The sequence below is a fragment of the Aulonocara sp. 'chitande type north' Nkhata Bay genome, linkage group LG18 (genome assembly GCF_057382095.1).
Source record: "Aulonocara sp. 'chitande type north' Nkhata Bay isolate Kocher_YH1m ecotype deep benthic linkage group LG18, A_spYH_male_GT1.1, whole genome shotgun sequence".
Lineage (NCBI taxonomy): Eukaryota > Metazoa > Chordata > Actinopteri > Cichliformes > Cichlidae > Aulonocara > Aulonocara sp. 'chitande type north' Nkhata Bay.
The window spans coordinates 40,578,986-40,606,424 of NC_141361.1; the positions used below are offsets into that span (position 1 = coordinate 40,578,986).

At 42.9% G+C, this 27,439-nt stretch overlaps 1 protein-coding gene across 1 annotated transcript; it reads right to left on the reverse strand.

Moving 5' to 3' along the window:
* On the reverse strand, positions 1-27,439 carry LOC147309251 (protein NLRC3-like). Its single transcript, XM_086271959.1, has 11 exons — positions 27,380-27,439; positions 25,863-25,992; positions 24,969-25,070; positions 24,213-24,291; positions 22,808-23,009; positions 20,853-22,653; positions 17,477-17,650; positions 16,301-16,474; positions 6,496-6,669; positions 4,031-4,077; positions 1-3,882 (listed from the first exon to the last, which is right to left on the reverse strand). Exons 2-11 carry the CDS (start codon positions 25,979-25,981, stop codon positions 3,350-3,352), a joined length of 3,405 nt encoding a protein of 1,134 aa, XP_086128085.1. The 5' UTR covers positions 25,982-25,992; positions 27,380-27,439; the 3' UTR covers positions 1-3,349.

A 27,439-nucleotide genomic window follows, 5' to 3' on the forward strand; every position in this document is an offset into this window, starting at 1 on the left:
ATTTATTGATGAATGTAAACAAACCTGACACTGAACCATCGTCCAGCAGAACAAACCTGATCACATGACCTGCTGACCCAAACAGTGCAAAGCTCCATGGCAACAACAACAAACAGCCTCACATATGTTAACAGAGGCTGTTAGAAGCACAGAGTCTTTACAGTCTTTCTCCTGTTTGGACACAGATCTCTGCACATCTTCATCACAGTTCCTCACAGACGTGCAGAGTGTGTGGATATCAAAGCTAAGTTTCCACCATGTTTGTAGTCTGTACTGGGACTCATGGAGCATCTCTCTATGAGCACTCAGTGCGTCCCAGTTTAACCAGCAGCCTTCACACCACACATCACACAGACATGGAAACTTCAAACCTCAGACTGAAGACACCATCAGAAATAAATAGATTGTGATGAAGATGAAGAACTGCAACAGTTTGCTGTGGTTTCTTCTGTTCCTGTCAGAAATAAGAGTCTGGCAGCACTTTGCTCTCCTTCCACATGTTTAAGGAGGAAGTGAAGAAGAGCGAGTGAGTCGTCTTCCTCTGTGGGCCCAACATCAGGCAGCAGCCACGGATTTTTAAAAACCCAGCACACTGCTTCAGAAACACTGAGTCAGGTGACCAGAGTCATGTGATCAGTGAGGTCTTCACTCAGGACGTCACTGCTTCAGGACCTGATTCAGAGGTTTATAAGGACGTGGATCATTGGTGCTGATGTTGTGTGAGAGCTGGTGAACCATGGGGAACATAAATAACAACCAGGCCATCAGCAGTTCTACCCCCAGCTCTAAAACCTACATAATACACTATACATATAGTTATATAGGTTATAGTATGTTGTATATACACGTAGCTGAAGCAGTTTCATTTGTAGCTTCACGCTGCACTTCACATGTTTGTCCACCAGATGGCAGCACAGAGGCCTGTGTTGGAAAGCTTTGAGTAACCAACCAGGAAATATCTGTGTGTAAAAACAGCAACACAAGAATCCAGGATGAAGACAAGAAACTCAAAGCTCACAAAACAGGTGGAGCTAATTTTGTGACGTGTTTCTGTAAAAACACCACAGAAGTGAATCATCAAAGTTTCCATGTGAGCTGATGATGCTGCTGCAGAGTTTCTGTGAACCTCCTGTGACCCCGCCTCCTCATACAGAGACATCTGATTGCTCTTCAAACTGCATCACGTGGACACATGTGATTGTGTGTTGTATTGATCCCAATGCTGGTATCAGTCCTGGATCAATAACACTGGATGGATGCGTTCAGCATGGAGCCCTGAGCTGTGTTACAGACAAACATGGAAACTGACAGGTCTGTGTCATTCACAGTCTGTAACACTTCTAAACAACAGAGGCTGACCCAAGTGCCTCAGAGCCAGGCACGCTCACATCACAGCTCTCTAAATAAGCCAGTTTCAAAATAAGAGCTGAAAGCTGTGTTTGCTTGTGTTAGCTTATTATTGTGGAGACTAACATTCAGTGATCATGTGTTCAGACTCATAATGATTACTCTCAGAAATCCTGATCTTTGTATTTACTGTGTGTTGGATCAATAACTGAGATTCATGGTATCACACAGCTGTGCTGCTGCTGCTGATGTCAGCACATCTGGAACAATACGAGGTATCTGCTAGCAGACTGAGCAGGACGTGAGACCTGTGGACTGTTTAAAGCTGTCCCTCCACAGCTCACTCAGACCTGATCCACACCTCAGTGATATTCTCTGACTTCCTCAGTAGAGACAGAAACCATTCAGATCTGGGACCATCAGCTGACTGATGATGTCACACAGACTGTGTTTTTCAGGAACAGTGATTCTGATGTGAGCCTGCTAGCTGACAGCAGACCTGATGAAAGCACATGTTCACATCTGTGAGGACAGACTGGACTCTTTGACTGCACCTTGGTTCTCCTCAGAGGTCTGTACAGGAGCATGTCCACCCCCACTGAAGATCTCAGTCACTGTGAAACATAGAAAGCTGCTTGTGTGGCCTCTGCCTCACATGTAGATACAGCTACAGGTTTCTCTGTCAGTCAGACTGAAACAGTGTCCTGATGCTGCATCATTCAGCTCTGTGCCCCAGTCAGCATCACTGGGAGCTACCAGTGTTTCTGCCCTTTTCCTGTAACACTACACTCAGCACAGGCTCAGCTGGTATCCAGTGTTGGACTTTGGCTTCAGCTGCTGTGATAGATCCTCTAACATAGATCAGCTCTGCTACATGTTGTTAGATAAGTGCAGCTGCTGTCATGTCCTGATGTTTCTCTGGCTCAGCAGCTTCTCCATCAGAGGTTCACATGGAGCTGATCCAGTATCTCCAGTAACTGTGTTCTGTGCCTCACTGGTTCATCCTTCTGTCTGTGTGACGTCAGTCAGATGTTGAAGTTAAACTCTGTAATCTTCACTGTGTCACAGAGTTCAGTGAGTCCCGTTATTCACAGTATCAATCAGATCATCAGAGAACAGCTGATCAGCAATCAGTGGTGCCAACAGCGCCTCCTGTGGTGAGAGGATGCAATAATGCAATGTAGCATTTTTCCACTCAACACTTGCAGTCATGGAAACTGTCTGTTGGATCTGTGTGACGTTGCTTTCTTGGTTAGAGTTCCTCACAAATGTCCAGATGATTCTTCTAATGAGGCGTCGACCATGTTTGCAGCTCTTTGGAAGAAAACGTCGCCCTTTGCCATCCTTACTTTTCTTTGACTTCTTCAAATGCAGCTGAACTCCAGCTGGTATTTTCTTGGACTTTGCAGCTGTTTCTGGTCATCAGTTCATTCCTGCAAACCTCTGAAGCTGAACAACAATGATGCTGCATTGCTGGCTGATCCCAAAAGGTTGATTCTGTTCATCTGGACGTTTTCAGAAACGTTTGCTCACTGATCAGGTGACTTCTTCAGTCTCAGCTGACTGCAGCTTTACAAGCTTACAAACAGCACATTTGCACAATGACTGAAAGCAGCAGCACCTGATATATATGATACTAATATAATACATATACATATATAATCCATACTAATGATGAAGGAACTGAGCTCACAGTCCATTGTTCATTCAGTGAACTACTCAGTTTATTTTGGGCCTCAGAAATGCTCACTCTGTTTGTACATCACTGTCAGCAATAGACTCATTCTGCTGTGTGGACAGGAACACATGTGACATCACTTCCTGTTTGTTTGTGACTGAAGAAGTTTACAAGGAATCATTTAGAAGAGTTTCAAACATCAACTGATTGAATCCATGAATCTGAAAACGTGTTTGTGAGTGAAAGAGACAGACATGTACAGACTGAACTATCTGTTCAACAGTCAGAGTGTTTCTGTAACAGGAGACACTCTTTACACTCCACTCAGCACAGGGACACTGAGGAACCACGACCGACTGTAAACCCAGGATAAAGAGTTTGAGTGAATGTGGTGTTGAAGGTGTGGAGGTGGATCAGAGTGTCAGAGGAGACTCTGTAGAAGGACAGAGTGCCAGCAGGACAGTCCACATACACTGCTGCTCTGTTAGAGACAGAGGAGGAGGAGGAGGAGGAGGAGATGGATGTGTAGCTGTTATTGTGCCAGACAGAATCAGGACCATTATCAGAGCAGCTCAGACTCCAGGATTGATCATTGTATCCAAACACACAGTCACTGCGTCCTTTCCTTCTGATGCTTCTGTAACTCACTGATATATAAACCTCTCCTCTCCACTCGACCTCCCAGTAACAGCGACCAGTCAGACCATTTCTACACAGCAGCTGATGATAAAAATCAAATCTGTCTGGATGATCAGGATATGACTGAACCTCCTTCACATGTGTCACCTTCCTGTTGTTGTCAGACAGTTGGAGGTTTGTGTTCACTGTGTTTGTGTCGATTGTGAGTTGACAGGAATCTGATGGAGAGAACAAACACAATCCAGCTGCAGTTATTGATCCATCATCTGTTCATTGATTGACACTTTGATGATGACTCCTGACATGATGAAGATGGTTGAATGTGTGCTGCTTTGTTTTCATGAATCCCATTAAAAACACACTTACACTTCCTCAGACCTGGTCTCAACCATCGGACTCCAGCAGGCTCCACCCTGAAAGGAGGAGGGGGGTCAGAGCAGCACAGTCAGCATGCACACATGGACATTACATGGCTCTCACACACACACTGTTACACACTGAGCTCAAAGCTCGGCTCCACTGTTTTATTCAAAGAAATCTACATTTATTTATCAGCACATTTAAAAACAGCTTGAGCCAAAGTGCTGCACAGAGTAGAGAGAAAATAGGAAACATACACAGTAATGACTATAAAGACTGGTCAGGATTGAAAGCTACAGAGTACAAATGTGTTTCCAACCGGCTTTTAAAAATGTCCAGTGTTGGTGACGACCTGATGTGAAGGGCGACTGTTCCAGAGTTTGGCTGCAGCCATCGATAAAGCTCACCTCTGTTTTTACGTCTAGTTCTGGTCAGAAGCTGCTTATCTGCAGACCTGAGGGCTCCACTTGGATTCTTTTGTTAAAGAGAGATAAGATGGAGCCAATCCATTCACAGATTTAAAGACAACCAGATCTGGAAGTGGATTCTACCACGTACTGGTAACCAGTGGAAAAAGCTGGTGATGGGTCGTCTAGCACAGACCCACCGCTGGAACCAGACAATTGATGAGGGAGAGAACTGTGACAGCGCCGTTCCTTCACTTGACCTCAGTCGCTCTCGTCTGCTCCCTCGTAACACTGCTCTTTATTGAGGTCACATGAATATGCACAAGTTCATTAACATGTGACGTCTTACACAGGTATGAACAAAGAGTACCAGTCTGTGCATAGCGTGTGTGTCTGTGTGTGTTCCAGATGTGACCCTGTGAAGACTCCCCAAAGCTGGTGCTAAGAGTCCAGCGGTCCCCCTAACAAAGGGCTCTTATACTTAACCAGACACAGAGCAGGTGTTCTCCTAAACCATAAATCAGTAAGAGAAGGTACGACCTCTCTCATGACCTTAAGGTGTGTGTGCATGCCAGAGCACTCTGGAAGGCACACAGAGTCTTTACAGACTACTGAGGCTACGTCCACACGTACACGGGTATTTTTAAAAACGGAGATTTTCCGTTTTCGTTTTAAAAAATAATCCCGTCCACACATAAAGGCAGAAATGAAGGAAAACGCTGCCAGGAACATGCCAAAGCAGCAGGTGGCGCTATATTCCTAACCTGTAGAAATGTTGGCCAATCAGAAGTCTAGAAGCCTCGGTGGGAAAAAGTAAACAAAGCTGGGGCATAGAAGCAGAACAGTCGTATGTGTGGAGGGACAGTAACTGTGTGTATATGTAAGCATTTAAACACTGCAGAGAGTAGAATTAACAGTAACAGTATTGTAGAAATTCATTTCACCCAAACAATAACGTGGCGCACAGTGTGACGTCAAAAAAGGCGCACACCTTTGACGCTGCGTTTTCTGCGTTTTCTCCGTTTTTCTCGTCCACACGTAAATGCAAAAACTGAGTTTTCGAAAATATCCACCCTGGTGGATATTTTTGGTGGATAGCTAATAACAGCAGTCTATTTAGCAGTAGCTGCTCACGTTGTTATAAAGTAAAGGAAAACGATATGAGCATTAGGTTCTAATGCGTATCTGCCTTGAATTAGACGTAGGTGCTAATGGCAGCCTACTTAGCATTAGCAGCTCAGATTGTTGTAATGCTAGGGTAAGCATTACAACAATGTTGTAATGCTTACCCTAGCATTACAACAATGTTGTAATGTTAGCATTAGCCGTTCACATTGTTAAAAAGTAAGTGTTAACATTAGTGCATAATGCTAATTCGCATCAAATTAGCATTAGTTAATAACGGCAGCCTATTTAGCATTAGCAGATAATGTTGACCTTGGCCCACTGGAAAAGTTAACAACTAAAGATTTAGGAGTGTTTCTCGATAGCTCTTTCTCATTTGAGAAACAAATAAATTCTGTTATTAAAACCAGCTGTAAGGTTTATATTGTTGATTGTCATTTATGCTTAGAAATATTTACTCATATATGCTTAGAGTTCTATAATCGATTGCATAATGATAGAGGTTTGATCCTTAGGCTACGTCCACACGTACCCGGGTATTTTTGAAAACGCAGATTTTTCTATGCGTTTGCACCTTTCGTCCACACGTAAACGGCGTTTTTGGTCACTGAAATTGGTTCGTCACTGAGATTTTTAAAAACTTAAGTTACAAAATGTTGTCTCTGTCCAAATATTTATGGACCTAACTGTAGGTCTACTTTTAAGGAAACTCTCAACATGACTTATCAGTTATCATTAATGTTCCTGCAAACAGACTCCTTGGAGACCCCCTACATAAATATCCACGTACTATCCAGCTAGACTAGTGTGTCTGTCCCTGAAAATATTCCTGCATGTGTGATTGTTCATGTCTCATCTGCAGGAAACAAACAGGAAGTGAGTGAAGGACACAGGAAATGTTTCCAGCTTGTCCTCCTCTATCAGACATTCTCTCCATACCTGAGAGTGTCCAGTCTCCAGCCTGGATCCTTCAGTCCAGACGACAACAGCTTCATTCCTGAGTCACCTGGATGATTGTAGCTCAGATCCAGCTCTCTCAGATGGGAGGGGTTGGAGCTCAGAGCTGAGGCCAGAGAAGTACAGCCTTTCTCTGTGATCAGACAGCCTGACAGACTGCAGACACACAAAACAACAATCTATCTTTTAAAGATCATTTTCTGTTTGTCACAATAACATCTATCCATTTACCATCCATTCAATGTAACTTTATTTAAAAGTGACAATTCCCAACAGACAACAACAGTCGTCTGAAGCTGTTTAACAGTGTAAGGCCTCCAATATTAGAGAGAAAGCCCCAAAAACCAGACAATCCACTGTGTGCAGCACTTGGTGATGGTGGGAAGGAAGAACTCCCTTTGACACAACGATCCTCCCAGTGAAAACAGGCTCCTGGAGGAGAATCTATCAATCAATCTTTATTTATAAAGCACTTTTCATACAAAGATATAGCACAAAGTGCTTTACATGGTTAAAAGCGCCCCCCCGCCCTCCAACTCACTCCCCACACTCTCATTAACATAAACGATCATGGATACATATCCCCCCCCCACGCGCGCACACACACACACACACACACACACACACACACACACACACACACACACACACACACAAAGAGTAAAATTGGGCTGGGCACACATGAGCCAGGTGAGGAAACACTATCACAGGGAGCCGGTTACAGACTGCAGCCTCCAGGCTGGGCACACAGCATATAATATAAATAGAATAACAGGATAGAATAAATAAGCATAAAATAAATAAACGCTAAGTAAAAGCTAAATTAAAAAGGTGGTCTTGAGCCTGTTCTTAAAAACATGTACGTTCTCTGCGGCCCTGAGCTCCTCCGGCAGGCTGTACCACAGACGAGGACCATACCACTGAAAAGCTGCCTCTCCGTGAGTATGTGTCCTGACTTTAGGAACAATCAAAAGGCCAGTACCAGAGGACCTCAGGGTCCGCGAGGGTTCATATGATAAAAGCAGATCTGAGAGATAAGAAGGCCCAAGACCATTAAGACATTTAAAAACCAGTAAAAGAACTTTAAAATCGATCCTGAAACACACGGGGAGCCAGTGCAGCGATTCTAAAACCGGTGTAATGTGGGCCCGCCCTCTGGTCTCCGTCAGCACACGAGCTGCCGAGTTTTGTAAAAGTTGTAAAGGTGAAATATTCTTCTTAGGAAGACCAGAGAGCAGGGCAGTAATCAATGCGACTGGTAATAAAAGCATGCATCAGCATCTCCGTGTTGGCCCGAGAGAGAATAGGGCGGACTCTGGCTATATTTTTTAGATGATAAAATCCAATTTTGGTTACATGTTTAACATGTGGGATAAAACCAAGCTCAGAGTCAAAAATAACACCCAGGTTTTTCACTTGTAGCGAAGGACATAGTGAAAATGCCTCTAATTTAGACAAGAGTTTCTCTCTCTGAGCCTCAGGACCGACAATTAAAACTTCAGTTTTGTCCTGGTTAAGCTGTAAAAAGTTTTCTGCCATCCAAGATCTTATATCCAAGACACAGTTAAAAAGGGCATCCATTGGTCTGGTGTCATCAGGAGACACGGAGATGTACAGCTGCGTGTCATCAGCGTAACTGTGGATGTTCACTCCATGCCTCCTGATGACACTGCCGAGAGGCAACATATACAAATTAAAAAGTACGGGGCCTAGAACCGACCCTTGAGGCACACCACATGTCATTTTATGGATCTTAGAGGAGCATGTATCCATACTCACCATAAAAGATCTGTCAGAGAGATAGGAAGTGAACCAGTTGTGTACAGCACCAGAGAGGCCCACCATGTGTTTTAGTCTGTTTAAAAGAATAGCATGGTCTACTGTATCAAAGGCTGCGCTTAGATCCAGTAGCACCAGCACTGAGAGCTTTTGGGCGTCCCAGTTACATCTAAGATCATTTAAAACCTTTAGGAGAGCAGTCTCTGTGCTGTGGTTCACCCTAAATCCAGACTGGAATATCTCCAGGATCTGTCTATCATTGAGAAAGTCAGTAATCTGAGTAAAAACAAGTTTTTCTAAGACTTTACTTAAAAATGGTGAGTTGGATACAGGTCTGTAGTTATTAAAATCATTACAATCCAAATTGCTCTTCTTCAGAAGGGGCCTCACCACCGCCGTTTTAAAGGCAGCAGGGAAGACACCCAACTGAAGAGAACAAAGCTCAGCTTCAAAAAAATCTACCATGACTGGTTGCAGGGTGAGGGGAAAGAGAAGAGATGAGCTCAGAGAGACACAAAAGTTAAGGACATGCAGTCGTGACATATAAAAGCATCAGGAGTGAAAAGAGGGGAGTGGAGAAGAAAGCAGAGCATCATCAACAGCCTGAGCCTATAGCAGCATAACTAAGGGATGGTTCAGGGTCACCTGATCCAGCTCGAACTATAAGCTTTATCAAAAAGGAAAGTTTGAAGCTGATCTTCAAAGTAGAGGGTGTCTGTCTCCTGAACTCAAACTGGGAGCTGCTTCCACACCAAGTCCAACATAGCTAGGCTGAGTCGTTAGATTAGTCCAAAGTAAAGTCAGAAAGTCATTATTTGTGTCACATTTTAGTGGAAATGTACAACAACTGTCCAAAAGTTATTTCTAAATCTGATATTAAACAGTTTAAATGGTGAAAAAAGCTGTAAAGAAAACAGAGTCAATAAAAGCCTCTTTACAGGGTCACCAGTTTAAAACTCAGACATTTAAACTGGTGATTCTCCTTCTCTGCTCCATTTCCTCTCTAGACTTCCTGTTCCTAGGAGGGATTTGATTGGCTGAACGTCCTTTTAGCCTTTCTTTAGTTCTTTGGGTGCTAATCAAAGAGGTAAACACACGCGTCATGTGACGTGACATAAGGAGCGCTCTGATTGGTTGGGATTGACAAACTATGGTGCTGTTTGCAAGCTTAGCTTTGCAGAGGCAAGAAAATCTCTTGGGATGCTCCACAGTGACGTTTCCACACTTTGGAGCTTCTGAAGTGCAGATGTTTGGAAACGCTGCTCCAACGTGTGGTTCAAACACTCAGATCACGTGACCTCAGCTGCCACAGGTGGCATACCTGCGGCTTCCATGTTAGCATGTTAGCTCCAACAGGTGGTCAGTGTGAGAGCAGAAGATGATATCAGTGACATCCAAACAAGGAAGGAAGAGACTGTTGAAGGCAGCGAGCTGTGACTGCTGTGAACAGTGTCCTCACACTATTTTCTCCCTGTGTCAACATACATGAGGCTGCTTCAGCTGCAACACACCACAAACACCTTTATACAACTAAATATACTGAGAGCACACTGCTGTGGTTGCTGTGGTAACATCCATATATCCAGCTGTTTGGGGCCGAGTCTGCTTCCTCATCCTTGGTTCAACCCTCAAAGTTTGATGCGTTTTTTTGAGATTTGGTTTTATTTGTTGTTCTATACACTGTGAAACAAAGCTAGAAGCCCCTGTGGTTCAGCGGGGGACTCAAACCCAGGACCCAACCTGCTCCAACAACAGTCAGAGGATTTTATTAAGTCTCATTTTCTGTTCATTAGGAAAACATCAATAATGAAGAGCACATGTTTATGGAGGCACATTCAGACCAATGACAACAGTCCATTCACACTGACCTCCACCTTTTTAAATGTGAGTAAACACATCATGGTTCTGGTGCTGACGTGGTATCAGGGACAGGTGATGATTTTGAACTCAGTCTGAGGTTTGATTACATTGAACCTGCACTGCTTTCTCCTGTTTATGACACATTTATACCCAAAGTCTCAGCTGGATAACAAAGAACGAGGAGAAACACATTTGTTGAGAGAATTGTTAACAAATGTGGTGAGAGTGTTGTAATAGTTACAGACAGAACTATGATTTATTTATTTAAATGCATTCCAGGACGTTTTTTACTCACGTTATGTCGCTTCCACGATGTTATTTTTCTCTCCTACAACGTACGTTACAATTACATTAGCATGACCATTTATCCAAATTAGGCGATGACGTCATTCAGCGACTTCCAGCAACTTTTAGGACAGCCAATAGCAATTTTCCTTACTGAGGAGTTGGCAACACTGCTAGGAGCAGTGGGTGGATGGCAGCATCATCATGAAGGATCAGTGAGAATAAATCATCATCCACAAAGAAAACCAGTCTGAGTGTCTGACGCTCTTGTTAGAAAGACGCAGTCGCAGCTTGTGGGTGCAGTTAGCTGGTTTGCTAGTTAGCTGGTTTGCTAGTTAGCTGGGAGCTAACTCACTCGAACATTTAATGCTAAACTGTCTAAATTGTGTGAGCAGCATTCATTGCTGCTCTGTGTTACTCTCCAGCCTCTCTTTAACTTATTCCTCTCAGTTTTTTTCCTCCTTACAAACTAGAAAACCTTCTTTTTCAGCTTCTCCTCCACACTCAAGCTGTGGCTAAGGTGCTACCAGCACGCATGCTCGGTGTGTCCAAATTCATGGGCTGCTTCCTCCTGAGCCGCATTTGTAGACCGATAACGTCACAGCGACGCGCCGAAGGCTGTCCAAATTCGTGGACTCCTCCGAATGCAGCCGACAAATGCGTCCTCCTTTTCCCCGAATTTGAAGGATGGGTCGAGTGTGTCCTTCGTGGCCCACCATATCCCAGAATTCATATTGCGGCCCAGCCAAACTCCAGTTTCTGGTAATGGCGACCGCTACTAAGATTTAAATTTACTCTTATTAATCTTTCTGGGTCACAAAACTTTTAACATATTTTCAGGCGAGAAAGTAGTTGTGTAAACATCAAATATCTGCTCGGTTTATCAAGATATCGCATATTTGCAAAAGTGCTTCGACGTTTTCGGAGACGTCTGCTACCCACCAGCTCGACAGCTAGCCGGGAGCTCGAGGGTCACTGATGCGGCCGAGAACGGCACAACTCCCGGCACATCATTTTCAGATCACCGCAGACTTTCGCTAATCAGGTTAAAAGTAATATATAAGTCACTTAGACAACCTAAAAATGTCATTGTTTGGCTTTTTCAGTGTTTTATTTGTTCGTGAGTAAATCGGTTTGGCTGAGATTAAAGTTATCAGATTAGATAAAATAAAACTATGAATCCCCCGGGTGGGTTCGTCCTTGGTTTTTACACAACTGAATAAACGTCAAACAGAAAACTGATTAAACAGACGTGTGAGATGGTCAACAATTTACACCAGTGTCCTGTTATATTTTAGATAGCAAGGAGCAGACGGCCGAGTTTATTAAACTCCACCGAGACAGCAGTGATGCTAATCAGAAGGCTAGACCGTCCAATTTCACGGCCGTTTACTTCCGGCCTACCCGACCTTCTGAGGACCCGGCCCACGTAGACCGCGAAGGCCGGGTGCTCAGGAGGAAGCAGCCCATGAATTTGGACACGACCACAGTCTTTCTCACTCAACAGTTACACTCGTCACCCAGACTAACACCACTCCACATGTTCACAACTAGGAGGCGCTAAAAGACCACATACAGTGAGATTATCAATAAATGTCTGCTGTGTCTGACAGTGACTTGAGTTTTTACTAACTGGCTACATGAGCAGGATTAGCTGCAGTGCTATCTTTGTAAAAGAGACTCAGCATTAGAACCAAACAGAAACATTTCTACTTTTTCTGCAGCACCAGCTGGATGCATGGAGCCTAAACTCCAGTGACAATGAGACACATACAGTGTGACTGCTGTGACTTTACAGCTGGGCCTCATTCACTGACATTAGTCAGATATGACTGACTCTAGGGTTGCAAAATTCCCGGAATTTTCAAAGATGGAAACTTTCCATGGGAATAAACGGGAATTAACGGGAATTTATGGGAATAAACTGGGAATTTTCAAAATTGAAGGTTGGCTCTTCTTAGGGAACTTAAATATAGTTGAGCAAAGTATATTTTAGCATAATATTGACAAAAACAAACAAATGCAATTCAAATACACTTGAATATCCATGCCATTCCTTAATCACATGTACAGAGCACATGCTTGCTGCATGGCTATTGAGACCACCTACTGGCACTGTGCATGCCTCCATCACATGTACACATGGACCACACTTTTGAGCCTGAAGGACAAAGAGTATTGAAGGCACACATTTGAGCCTGTGGACTTAACAAGTGAGGTAAGTTTTGATGATATTATGGGAAAATATATTCATTAAATGTTTAAATTGTGAATATCACATAAAATGTATTAATCCTATAGATAGCAATCTGATAAGATGCTAAATAAAATGCTAGCATCTGTTAGATGCTAAATAAGCCATAGCTAGTATAACATAAAGAAGATGCTAGCTTCCTCATTTGGCTGTTTTGTTTTGAAGATCATTCCAGTTGTTTAGCTAGCCTTACTATTTATATCTGTTTATTATCATATTGCAATTGTATTATTACGATCTCTTGCATTGCATTAGCATTTTTACAAGCTCTTGTTTTATTTTACAGAAAAATGCCACATGCGCTATGTGTGGAGACATTTTACACCAGCTAATGTGCAAGGGAAACCTGTATATATGTGTAAATATTGTGATAAGACGTACGTGAAGAATGCCACAAAAATGCAGCAGCACATTGCAAAGTGCAAAAAAATTCCTCAAGGCCCAACACATGCAGCAGCCAGGAGTTCCACTCAAGGGGAAAATGAATCTGTTTCAGCTGTATCAGAGTCAGATACCCACTCATCAGCTCCTGGTCCCTCTGGCATCGGAGGATTCTTTGATTTTATGGATGACACTAGCCAGAAAAACGCAGATGAGTGTTTCGCTCGTGCAATCTATGCAACTGGCTCACCCCTGATGCTGACATCCAATGTGTACTGGAAGAGATTTTTGAATGTTCTCCGACCAGCATACATTCCCCCAACCAGACATGCATTGTCTACTCATCTACTGGATGAAGAGTTCAGTCGAGTTCAAGCAAAGGTGAAACAGACCATTGACCAAGCTGACTGTATTTCAGTCATCACTGATGGATGGTCCAATATCAGGGGACAAGGAATTATTAACTACATAATCACCACTCCTCAGCCTGTGTTCTACAAGAGTGTAGACACAAAGGAAAACGGACACACAGGCCAATACATTGCAGATGAGCTAAAAGTGATCATCAATGACCTTGGACCAGATAAAGTTTTTGCACTGGTCACTGACAACGCAGCCAACATGAAGGTTGCCTGGGCACATGTGGAGGAGACCTACCCTCATATAACTACTATTGGCTGTGCAGCCCATACACTAAATCTTCTCCTAAAAGACATAATGGCACTAAAAACAATGGACACTCTGAATAAGAGAGTGAAGCAAGTTCTGAAATATGTTAAAGGCAAACAAGTAACTTCCGCTACATTTCTGTCAAAGCAAAAGGAAAAGAACAAGAGTACTACACTGAAGCTTCCCAGCATAACGCGATGGGGTGGTGTTGTTATCATGTTTGACAGCCTTCTGGAGGGAAAGGAGTCTCTGCAAGAGATGGCCATATCCCAGTCTGTAGGCATCGACAGTGACATCAAGAAGGTCATCTTGGATGATGTGTTCTGGGAAAGAGTATCTAGCAGCAGGAAAATCCTCAAACCTATTGCAGCAGCAATAGCGAAGATAGAGGGGGATGGTGCCATCTTGTCAGATGTCCAGTGCCTTTTTGCAGAACTCAAAGAAGAAATCCAGACAATTCTGCCCACTTCCCTACTACTGAAAGCAGAGGAAACGGCTGTGGTCAAGTCATTGGAACAGCAGAGGGAGCATGCACTGGCTTCATGCAGCCAGTGCATGCAACAGCATACATGCTGGACCCCAAATATGACAAGGGCATACTTTCTGGGGAAGAGATCAACGGTGCCTATGCGGTCATTACAGCCATGTCTGACCACCTGGGTCTCGATAAAGGCAAACTTCTAGGCAGTTTGGCAAAGTATCGAACAAAGCAAGGCCTTTGGAAAGGGGATGGAATATGGCAGTCATGCCAGCACATATCTGCAGCCACCTGGTGGAAGGGACTATGTGAATCTGAGGCCCTTGCACCTGTAGCCTCCATCCTCCTCCAAATCCCACCATCATCAGCCGCCTCCGAGCGCAACTGGTCACTGTTTGGCAACACCCACACAAAGGTTCGCAACAGGCTCACAAATGTGAGAGTGGAAAAGCTGGTCGGCATTCGGGCAAACCTACGGCTCTTTGAGCCTGACACAGAGCCATCCTCAACAAGGCTGGAAAGTGACACTGAAGAGGAAGACTCAGAGTTGGATGCTGAGGAAGTGGACATGTTGTTGGATGATGATGAGGTCCAGGAAGAGTCTATTGACTGAGCAAAAATGAGAAAAGAGGATTGCTTGAAGGAAGATTTGCATGTTTAATGGGACGTTTTGGAGGATAAGTGGCATTTTTCATTTAACCTTTTGAATGGGACTTTGTGGAGATTTTTGGACAGGGGGCATTTTTGAATGAGCGGGGTTAGGGGATGGTAATATTGAACTCAACATTTCTGTTTTTATTCATCCATGAAACAAGTTATTAAAACGTGTTCTATTCTACTGTACTTACAAATAAATCTGTTGAAATATCTGTTGAAAACATTTTGCATGGAGGTTTTCTTATGATTTCTGTTTATATTTATGCTTGGAAATAATATATTCCCAGTTAGTTCTCCTAAATTCCCATTAATTTCCATAATTCCCATTATTTCCATGGAAAGTTTCCAATATGGAATATTTCCAAAATTCCCAAGCTTAACTTACCATGGAAATTTACCAGAAACTTTTTGGAAATTTACCGGAAATTTTCCACCCCTTTGCAACCCTAACTGACTATATCACACTTAAAGCTTCCTGTAAATGAAAGAATCAGTGAAAACGAGGCACTTCAGTTGATTTTAAACAAAAACTCTGAACATAACCTGATCCAGACCAGGTTATTGGTTCAGCATCAGTAACCATGGTGATGTAGCCAGGTAAACACAGAGACAGACAATTTATGCTCACAATCACACATCTCCAGTTAACCTTGCATGCATGTTCTTGGACTGTGGGAGGAAGAGTACCTGAAGACAACCCACATAGACCACACTATCTCCCCTATTTACAGAATTATAATCTAATTAGATGATAAAGTAATAAATTATTTGGTATTTTAATAAAAATACATTTTAGCAATAGTTTATAAGTCAACAATTATAGTTTTAAAAAAAGTGACAAATCAAACAGTCAATAAATCTTCTACAGCTGAAACTAATGTAGACAATGTCGGGGGAGGAAGTAAAAGTAAAAACCAGAGACGATAACTACCAAAATAAAACGGGAAGTGAATAACATTCAAGCTCACTTTAAGCTCAGCAGTCAAATTCAGTTTTATATTAATCTATTGTTTTGAATTTTTGTTTACATTTTATGTTTAAGTGAGGCAATGAGTCATATCACTATGACCAAATATATATTTCATCTTTTCAGTCAGAAATAATCAATTGATCATATTTTTATTACTAAAATTTTCTGAAAATCAAATTCTGATATCTGAACAAACAGCTCTGTAAAAACCTTCAGAATACAGGAATCGAACTAGAAGGTTTGGTGGATGAAGCACTGCTAAAATAAAGAATTTGGACTCAGAGGAGCAGATGGGACATTTCATTGCAAATGAAAGACAGAAAGTGAACAAATATCACTAAAAACCCCAGACGCTAATTTCTACATTAAGACTTTTTTCAAATCAATTGACTGTTTATGCAGTAATAGAAATCAGGTTTAACATGATCATCGGTGGAACATTTTAAATCCTGACCTGAGAGTTTCCATTTTACAGCGTGGACTCTTCACTCCAGCAGACAGAAACTTCACTCCTGAATCCTGCAGGTCAGAGTTACTCAGGTCCAGCTGTCTCAGACTAGAGGACTGGGAGCTGAGAGCTGAGGACAGCGCTTCATAGCCTCTCTCTGAGAGCTTACAGTGACTCAGTCTGAAAAATGACACATAAACATTAAACACTGTTATTAAATTGCAATGAGGGTGCACTAAAGAGTTTTTAGATTTTTTGCAATAAATCCTGTTTATTGCAACACTAGGTCAACACTAGGGCTGCACAATTAATCGTTAGAAAATCGCGATCTCGATTCATACTTGTGTGCGATCTCATTTCCAAATGACAACGATTTAAAAAAATAAAAAAAAGACGACGATTGTACCGCATTTTGATCCGGGACGTACTCTGCATGAAAACAAGCGCTCACTCTTCCTGCTCAACAAATGATAAGGGCGGAGCCTTATACCACGTGATACAGAAGCTGCCGTGTGATGCTAAAATTAGCAGGAAAAAACAACGGAGAGCACGTCAGGGATGACGAGAAAGTGACAGGAGAAAATCCGTCCCGGTCAACCACCCAAACACCAATAACGGGAACCTTATACAGCGCTTCCCTATACCCGTCGAACTCGCGCAGGCACAAAGAAACTACGGAGGCTATTACTTATCACCTGACCAAAGATATGGCTCCATCAACACTGTGCAAAACGAGGGATTTAGGAAAACGATCAACACCCTAGACAAACGCTACACAGTGCCGTCCCGCAACTATTTTTCTATTGTTGCACTACCTGCTCTGTACACGCAGCGTCGAGCAACGGTGGAGACGGAATTTCAAGCAGTACAACATTTTGTTGTTTTTATGTTTATTTATTGTTTTTATGTTCAGTCTCAACTGTTACGAAGTTGATGTGCAGTTAATAAGTGCAATAAATATTTATACTGGAAAAGAGAATCGTGAGAGAATCGTGATCTCAATTCTAAGCCAAAAAATCGTGATTCTCATTTTATGCAAAATCATGCAGCCCTAGTCAACACTAAGAGATGACACTAACATAAAACTATTACAGAAGTTTAACTGACTTTTTTCCCCATTTAGTGGCTTCTTATTGGTTAATTCTGTCAATTCATGAAAAGCACAACATAACTTGATCTCACCTCAGAGTATTCAGTTTACAGTGTGGACTTCTCAGTCCTGCAGAAAGAAACTCCACTGCTGGATCCTGCAGGTTGTTGTTACTTAAGTCCAGCTCTCTCAGTGTAGAAGACTGGGAGCTGAGAACTGAGGACAGAGCTTCATACCCTCTTTCAGAGAGATCAGGGACACTCAGCCTAAAAAACAAAAACAAAATAAAGACATAATCTGAAAAATTGTCATTTGATAACAAACTGTTTGTGATTAATTTAAATCACTTCTTGTGTTGAACCTTTGAAAGAAAGACAAATGTCAGTGTGCATTACTATTTATGGCTAAAAAACGTTTTAGTTTAAAAATGTTCCCTGTGTAAATATAAAGACCTGGAACTTGTTCATTAAATGCTAAACAAAAACAAGTGATGACTCATTCTGTGAACAGGTGACAGTAGGGCTGCACGATTTTGCATAAAATGAGAATCACGATTTTTTGGCTTAGAATTGAGATCACGATTCTCTCACGATTTTCTTTTCCAGTATAAATATTTATTGCTAGGGATGGGTACCGGTGTCCGGTGCCATGATGGCACCGGTTCTGACATAAACGGTAGTAACCAGACCGAAAAGCAGCGCACATTTCGGTGCTTTTTTTTCCTGAGCTGTGATACACTTCTAGCCAATCATTTTACGTTTCCGAGGATAGTAGGCGGGGCCGGGTACGTACGTTCTGTTAGAGCAGAGCTACAGATTAAAAATGTCCAAGGCGAAGCGGTCAAAGTCTGGCTGTACTTCACAGCAAAAGATGCAAACTCAGCAGCAACAAGTGCTTTAAGCTGATACTGTGATACTGTCAAAGGAGGTAACACCTCGAATCCGATGAAACACCTGGCGACGCATAGCGTTTTTTTAAAAGCCGAGAAATGCGCCGTATTTGATAGCTTGCTGCGAGACCTCACACCGAGCGCATCTACTGCGGGTGTGGTGCCTGTTATCGACCCGGAGTTAGAACATCCCCCAAAAACCCGAAGAGGAGAGTCCTGGCCCCGCCCTGCCAGTGTAGCAGAAATGATGAGGATGATGATGCAGCAGCAGCCGTTCTTCTCTGCATGAGTAGCTTCATGTTGTTCGTGTGTAATTTACGTTGAGTAGGCTAACCACGTTATTATATTAATGCATGTAAGGTGAACTAGCAAACATCATCATAGCTACATGCGGCTGTCTTCTTGTTTGATGGCAGATACTCCCTTCACCCTGGCCAAAAAGGCTAAAATGACCAAAGAAAAAGTGGAAAACAGTTAAACATGAGAGGTTTAGGACAAAGTTTGTGTTTTTTCCATTGTTTAAGCACTGCTTCCAGCCAAGAGTGATACCATATATGCCCCATAGCTGCAGAAAAGGCTAACATTGATATCTTTTTACAAAAAAAACAGCTGAGCATGAGAGGTTTTTGGACAAAGTTTGTGTTCTCCATTCTTTAAGCACCGTTTGAGCACCGGCACCGTTTCAAAAGTACCGGTTTGGCACCGGTATCGGATAAAACCTAAACGATACCCATCCCTATTTATTGCACTTATTAACTGCACATCAACTTCGTAACAGTTGAGACTGAACATAAAAACAATAAATAAACATAAAAACAACAAAATGTTGTACTGCTTGAAATTCTGTCTCCACCGTTGCTCGACGCTGCGTGTACAGAGCAGGTAGTGCAACAATAGAAAAATAGTTGCGGGACGGCACTGTGTAGTGTTTGTCTAGGGTGTTGATCGTTTTCCTAAATCCCTCGTTTTGCACAGTGTTGATGGAGCCATATCTTTGGTCAGGTGATAAGTAATAGCCTCCGTAGTTTCTTTGTGCCTGCGCGAGTTCGACGGGTATAGGGAAGCGCTGTATAAGGTTCCCGTTATTGGTGTTTGGGTGGTTGACCGGGACGGATTTTCTCCTGTCACTTTCTCGTCATCCCTGACGTGCTCTCCGTTGTTTTTCCCGCTAATTTTAGCATCACACGGCACAGCTTCTGTATCACGTGGTATAAGGCTCCGCCCTTGTCATTTGTTGAGCAGGAAGAGTGAGCGCTTGTTTTCATGCAGATTACGTCCCGGATCAAAATGCGGTACAATCGGCGTTTTTTTTTTGTTTTTTTTTTAATCGTTGTCATTTGGAAATGAGATCGCACACAAGTATGAATCGAGATCGCGTTTTTCTAATGATTAATCGTGCAGCCCTAGGTGATAGGCAAGACTGTAAGTATGTAGCAATGAGAGGGAAGGCTGGCTCATATCCTGGTGAGTGAGGGTTAGTTACTCTAGGAAAAGGTCAAGGTATGATTGAGAGATTCTGGGAGACTGAACCAGTGAAATGGAAATTTGTTCAATTAAAGCAGATATAGTGATTAGTCCTTCCATCAGTCGTCCACAAAGCAGTGAGATAAAGTCTCAAGTCTCATTCTGCACAGTGTAAATGTCAGTGTCCTCCGGGTCCTCACTGATCATTGCATTCTGTCACAAATTGTCATGGTTCACAGACTGTGTACAGTCGGAAATCAAAGTGCACGACATTGGAGAGATTGAAAAACAATCAAGCATGCAGATCTAACAACAGGAAACCAGAAGAAACACGAGGAATATAATTGATTCAGCAGCTGCAGATCCTTGGAGCTGTACTGGTGAGGCAGATTGTAACATATAGAAGTGAACTCATCTTCAGCTGAGCAGTGCACTGATGCAGAGCAATAAGACCAGAGGAGCAATGAGGGAGTTGATCACCTACGGCTCCATCACAGTCTTTGAACGTCTTCAGTCAGTACAGAATCATGCTGCGAGGCTTTTAACCAGCACATTAGACTGGACATTACTCCAGTTTAATCTCTTCACACTGGTAACCAGTTCATTTTAGGCGTTATTTAAAGTTTTAGTCCTTACTTTTAGTCCCAGTTTATGTTTCTGACTTTCTACAATCCTACAGCTCTTCTCACATCTGAGATCTTCCAGTCAAAGGCTTTTACTGGTCCCACTAACTCATTTATTCAGACTCTAGTATTCAGAGTGGCCTTTAACTAGTTTTAGGCTGTATGATGTTCAGTGTTTGCTGTTTAATGTTTTTATCTTTTGTGTTTTTATTGCCTGTTTCTATTGTAAAGCACTTTGTGGTTTTTGACCTGTGAAAGCTGCTGTTTAAATAAAGTTTACTTACAGGATGATTCTGGACGTGACTTTGATAAAAGCTGACACCCAGATATGTTTAAGACACTCTGACATTTACTGCTGCCATCAAACATTAACTATAATATACTGTATTTAGTGCTGATGATCATGTAAAAAAATATGTTTAAGTTTTTAAGGGTCCATCACACATGATACTGTTTATGTTATAAATAAAGCCTGATCACATGTTTACTCACAGAGCTTTGTTGGAGGCTTTGATCACTGGCAGCAGCCTCAGAAGAGCCTCCTCTGAAGCAGAGTATTTCTTCAGGTCAAACACATCCAGATCTTCTTCTGATGACAGTAAGATGAAGACCAGAGCTGACCACTGAGCAGGAGACAGTTTATCTGTGGAGAGACGTCCTGATCTCAGGGACTGTTGGATCTCCTCCACTAGAGAACGATCATTCAGTTCATTCAGACAGTGGATCAGATTGATGCTTTTCTCTGCAGACAGATTCTCACTGAGCTTCTCCTTGATGTACTGGACTGTTTCCTGATTGGTCTGTGAGCTACTTCCTGTCTGTGTCAGCAGACCCCGTAGGAGAGTCTGATTGGCCTGCAGTGAAAGACCCAGGAGGAAGCGGAGGAACAAGTCCAGGTGTCCATTTGGACTCTCTAAGGCCTTGTCCACAGCACTCTGGTGGAGAGATTGAAGTTTTAGTTTGTTAAATAGTTTAGACCATGTAGAGATTCTCTGTTGTTGTTCCAGCAGATTGAGTCCAGAGTTGCTGAAGGTCAGATGGACATGAAGAGCAGCCAGAAACTCCTGAACACTCAGATGGATGAAGCAGAACACCTTGTCCTGGTACAGTCCTCTCTCCTCTTTAAAGATCTGTGTGAACACTCCTGAGTACACTGAGGCTGCTCTGATATCGATGCCACACTCTGTCAGGTCTGATTCATAGAAGATCAGGTTTCCTTTCTGCAGCTGATCAAAAGCCAGTTTTCCCAGAGACTCCATCATCGTCCTGCTCTCTGGACTCCAGTGTGGATCTGTCTCAGCTCCTCCATCATACTTGACCTTCTTCACTTTGGCCTGAACCACCAGGAAGTGGATGTACATCTCAGTCAGGGTCTTGGGCAGCTGTCCTCCCTGTCTGGTTTCCAGCACATCCTCCAGAACTGTAGCAGTGATCCAGCAGAAGACTGGGATGTGACACATGATGTGGAGGCTTCGAGCTTTCTTGATGTGGGAGATGATCCTGCTGGCCTGCTTCTTATCTCTGAATCTCTTCCTGAAGTACTTCTTCTTCTGTGGGTCAGTGAACCCTCTGACCTCTGTCACCATGTCAACACAGTCAGGAGGGATCTGATTGGCTGCTGCTGGTCGTGTGGTTATCCAGAGGCGAGCAGAGGGAAGCAGGTTCCCCCTGATGAGGTTTATCAGCAACTCATCCACTGAGGTGGACTTTCTAGGATCAGTTAGGATTGTAGTTTTGTGGAAGTCCAGAGGAAGACGACACTCATCCAGACCATCAAAGATGAACACAACCTGGAAGTCTTCAAAGCTGCAGATTCCTGCTTCTTTGGTTTCAGTAAAGAAGTGATGAACAAGTCCCACCAAGCTGAACTTTTCCTCTTTCAGCACATTCAGCTCTCTGAAAGTGAATGGAAATATGAACTGGATGTCCTGGTTGGCTTTGTCTTCAGCCCAGTCCAGGCTGTGTTTCTGTGTTAAGACTGTTTTCCCAATGCCAGCCACTCCCTTTGTCAGCACTGTTCTGATTGGTTCATCTCTTCCAGGTGAGGCTTTAAAGATGTCTTCTTGTCTGATGGTTGTTTCTGGTCTGTCTGGTTTCCTGGATGCTGTTTCAATCTGTCTGACCTCATGTTCATCATTGACCTCTGCAGTCCCTCCCTCTGTGATGTAGAGCTCTGTGTAGATATGATTCAGGAGGGTTGGGTTTCCTGCTTTAGCGATGCCCTCAAACACACACTGGAACTTCTTCTTCAGGGTGGATTTAAGGTTACGATGACAAACTGGAGCTTGAAGTTCTGAATAATAATAATAAAAATACAACTTCAACAATCATATTTTACAAATCGCTGACGACATTTTCTGACCCACTGAGAAATGACTGAACACACTGGTGTCATGAGTGTCTCATTTATCTAACAGCTTAAAACCTTAAGTAAGAAATCCTCTTACGTCTCTGCAGACGGTCAGCCAGCTCCTCCTGCTTCATTCTCCCCAGGAAGTCCACTGTGATCTTCACAAATGCCTCTCTGCTGCTCCTCTGCTCATCATCCTCCCTCTGAAACTCCAAGCACTGGGGCTTATTTGGATTCAGAGCCTTCTGGATCTTCTTCAGCTCGTTCTTCACAAACGTGATGATGTTGTCCTCCAGCAGCTGGAACAGAATATTTATGAATGACCCACCACTCTGAACTTCAGTCCACACAACATCCACTTCTTTACAATCAAGAAGCAGATCATCCACGATCTCCTCACCAATTATAAGTTTGACTTTATCTGATTAACTGAGAATTTCTCCACAACTCCACGGTCCCAAAACGCTGATTCTGTTCATATGAATGCAGCGATTTCAGTGGGAGAAACATTTCACTGGTGTTCAGAGCTGAACTACCAACAGGTTGATGATCGAAGCCAGAAACTTGGCGATGTTATAGGTGACAGAGTTGATCATACAGACAGCTGGTCTTAAAGGTTCACTCTGTTTACACATACAGATCAGTATTTAAGGTTTGACTCTCATCATCCACTGGAGCACAAACTGGGCGTCATCAGGACGCTACAACACAGAGCGAACGCCATCCCCACAGACACAGCAGCCAGGGAGGCAGAAGAACTTCACATCAAGAAGGTCCTGAGGAAATGTGAACCAGCTGACCAAACACATCCTGCTGCAGGATGTTAACATAGCAGCACACTGATGATCCACTCACTGTGAACAACACATTTGGACCTGATTTGCTGCTCTGGTTTACACGTGTGTGTAACTCTTAGAGCTGATTGGCTGCTTTTTATGGGGGCTGGGTCTTTGGAAAGTGAGCAAACCACAGTTTTAGTAACACACCCTGAACTGCACACTTTAACAAACAACATGAGATTTTAACTGTAATGTAAAAATCCTGTGATTCACTGTTATTAAGCACAAACACATCTATGGCCCCGTTTCCATTAGTAGCTGCTCAGATCGACTCGCCACAGGTCGCCACGACTGGACTGGATCCACTGGTTTCCATTACACCACCTAATGTGGTCGTCTGAATACAGCAGAGTGTTGACTCACATCATTAGTAAGTGCTAATGCTGCTAATTTCCATCATATTTGTCATTTATTTCTCAGAGTTATTGAAGAAACAGTTATTCAGCTTCATTCCCACTGATCTCGACTACAAACTGTTTCACTTTGGTTTCTGTTTAAAGCCTCGATGTTTAAAACGTTTCCCTGTGATCACATTTGCACCGTCTGATTTCAAAGTTTGTTTCTTTTGGTCATTTAGTCCACAGAGTCCTTGGTGTTCTGAAAGGGACCTATAAACAAATGTATTAATATTAATAATAAAGTAGTTGTTGTACATGTACAGACCATAAACATGGAGTCCAGCTGTGTTTGATGCTGCTGGGCAGACTGACCACTGGGACCCTCTGAGCTCTGCTGCTCCACTCTGTGGATGAACCATGGACACACACATGAAGCCACTTTCATTATTAAAATGTGAATTTAGCCTCTAAAAGCTGTGTTCAGTCAGTGTTGCTGCTTCCCTGTGTCTGACCTCACGTATGTGCTTCTGAAAGAACTGTTAAAAATCCCGTAAACACTTTTTAACCTGTGAAAAAACCTTTTCAGAACAGTTTAAGCTGTTATATGTTGAACTCTTGGCTGACATCATATTAAATGCTGTGGACTCAGAATATGATGTCCCTCAAGTTTACATGTGTGTGAAGGCAGACGAGTCAGTACTTTGGTGATACAGTGTAAAGCTGCACTGATTTCCATGAACAGCACTGTGGTTCAGTGTTGTCCTGATGGAGTAACAGCAGCCAGTATGATCCAGGCTTTAGCTGCTGGGTCTCTGTGTGACCTCTCAGACTGTTTAACAGATCAGACACAAAGAGCATCAGAGCTGTTCTTTAAAGACAAACATGAACCCACTCAGGTCACACTTTCCCCACAGATATGAGCATCACTGTCCTCAAACAGCAAATGACCAAGTCGAACATTTGGATCTTTTCTCTTTCATTGTTTTCTTTTTAATGAATCTTTGTAACAATCTGAGGATGTTTCAGGTCATATTTATCCAGGAAACACAAACATGTAAAGGAGTCATCACAGCTCTCTGACCTCGTTGCTCCAGGTTCACCACTGAAGTCTGGAGGTCGACCTTTGGACCGGTCACTCCTCACAGACGGACAGCTGGACCCTGCAGACTGTGACCTCTGACCTCTGCAGACACAAACATGATTGAAGCAGCTGTGATGACACAGACTGCAGATAATGCAGCTGTTTCCTGTCAGTAACATCCTCTTAGCATATAACCCCAATTTTAGCCTCTTTACACTGGCTCCCTGTCCCCTACAGGATCCAATTTAAACTCTTACTTTTTGTTTTTAAGTCACTCAACGCCCGAGCCCCCCCCTACTTGTCAGAGCTCCTCTCTGCCTATGCTCCAGGAAAACCCACGAGATCTAGTTCAAAACTATTGTTGTCCATTCCACGGACTAACCTCAAATCTCGTGGTGATAGATCCTTCTCTGTGGCAGGTCCCAGACTTTGGAATAGTCTCCCCTTTAATATTAGATCTGCTCAAACTCTGGAGCAATTTAAATCTTTACTAAAGACACACTTTTACGCTCTGGCTTTTAACACATTATGACCCAAGCATTTTGGATTTATCTGAATTAGTTAGTATTGTTTCAATTCTTCTATTCTATTGTTTCTATTGTTATTATTGTATTACACTGTAGTTTTTAATTTTATTGTTATTGTTAAGCACTTTGTGCAGCATCGGCTGTTGGAAATGTGCTATATAAATAAATCTGACCTTGACCCTTGACCTTGACCTTAGATTAGAGTTCAGCTTTTTACAGGAAAACTGGACAAAACTGATTTTTGTTACAAACTCATTTTCATTTCCTCTCAGCTCACAAACACAGTCAGACAATCAACCAGAGTCAACACTGATTATAATGTCAGTGCAGAATTATTTCTGTTACTCAGTGAGTTCAGCTCTCTGACCTCGTTGCTCCAGGTTCACCACTGAAGCCTGGATTTTGATCTTTGGACCCGTCACTCCTCACAGACGGACAGCTGGACCCTGCAGACTCTGCTCTGTCCTCCTCTTCCTCCATCATCATCTTCAGTCAGTCTGAGAGGTAAACCACAAACACTCAGTGAGTTCACATTAACAGGAGTAACCGAGTTACAGTCGCTGACCTCTGACCTGTCATGTGACCTAGAAACCAGGTCAATATGTCTGTAGGTTCAGTCATCCAGGTCATGTGATCTAAGGAGCTTGGAAAGAAAAGAGACGTCTTTAAGTTTCTGGAAGACGTTTCATCCGAGAAGCTTCTTCAGTTTTAAAACCAAACGGTGGAGAGTCCCAGATATTTAAACCTGAGACGGAAAGAAAGCATGTCGCTGACCCACCACTGATCATGATCAATGGTGGGTCAACAATATAAACACTTATTTCAAGGATGAAACTGTGAGTCTGATCACTTGAGCACAAACATCTGGAGCACAAACATCTGGAGCACAGACATCTGGAGCAGAGACATCTGGAGCACAGACATCTGGAGCAGCATGTCGATGCTGTTGGTTGAGATGCTGAAGACTGAAGTCCAGGCAGCTCCAGCAATGATCCACTGATGTGGTTTTATTCCACGTATGAATGTTGTTATTGACAGAGATGAAGTTACTCAAAAAAGTCATTATTACACATATTACACAGAACACTTTAATTAAAAGTAATGGAGTATGTTACGTCATTACTCCTCATAACAGTACTTTCATGTTACTGTGTAAAATGAGCTGAAACACTGTCTCATAATCACCATAATCTAAAGCTGAGGTACAGCCCCACACACCAACACAGATCCTGATGAGGTCACGTGATGTTTCTCTGAGTGTTTATGAACACAAATCAAAGATGAAACAGCACAAAGACACTTCAAAGTGATTCTACTGTAGAAACATGAACAGGTAGAAACCTGCAGCCTGACTGCTCATCACTTTGTTACCTGTTCAGGTTCAGCAGCAGCAGCTCACTTTATCACGGTGCTGGTCTGGGGTCAGTGTTTACTCAGCTTTAACATCACTCTGGGTTCTTGGCTAGCTTAGCGTTAGCTTAGCTTTAGCTTAGCGTTAGCATGCTGTCAGGTGTCTCGTGTGGTGTGTAAATATTAATCACAGTGACAGTAAAGGAGGTAAAGGGCTGTGACGTCATCACGTACGCTGCGTCCTCTGAGTGAACTCACAAAGTACAAACTACAAGCACACAAACACGAACGTAGCTCAGAGTGGCGGACACACTCGGCCTCGTTGGTCCAGCTGTGAGTCCGTTACCGTGAACTATGGAGCGGCAGATTTGTGCTGAACTAAGCTGCACACAGCTGATGTTAGCCAGGAAACATTACACACTGACTTTAATACAAACACACACAGTTTGTTGTGTGAAGAACTCAAACATGAGCTGAACAAACAGTAAAGTTCCTAAAGACAAACTGTTAAAGGAGGAAACAAAGCAAACTTACAGTTTCTTCACACACCAACAACAAGCGCCACTCCACGAAGTTCAGGAAGTGAAAGTAAAC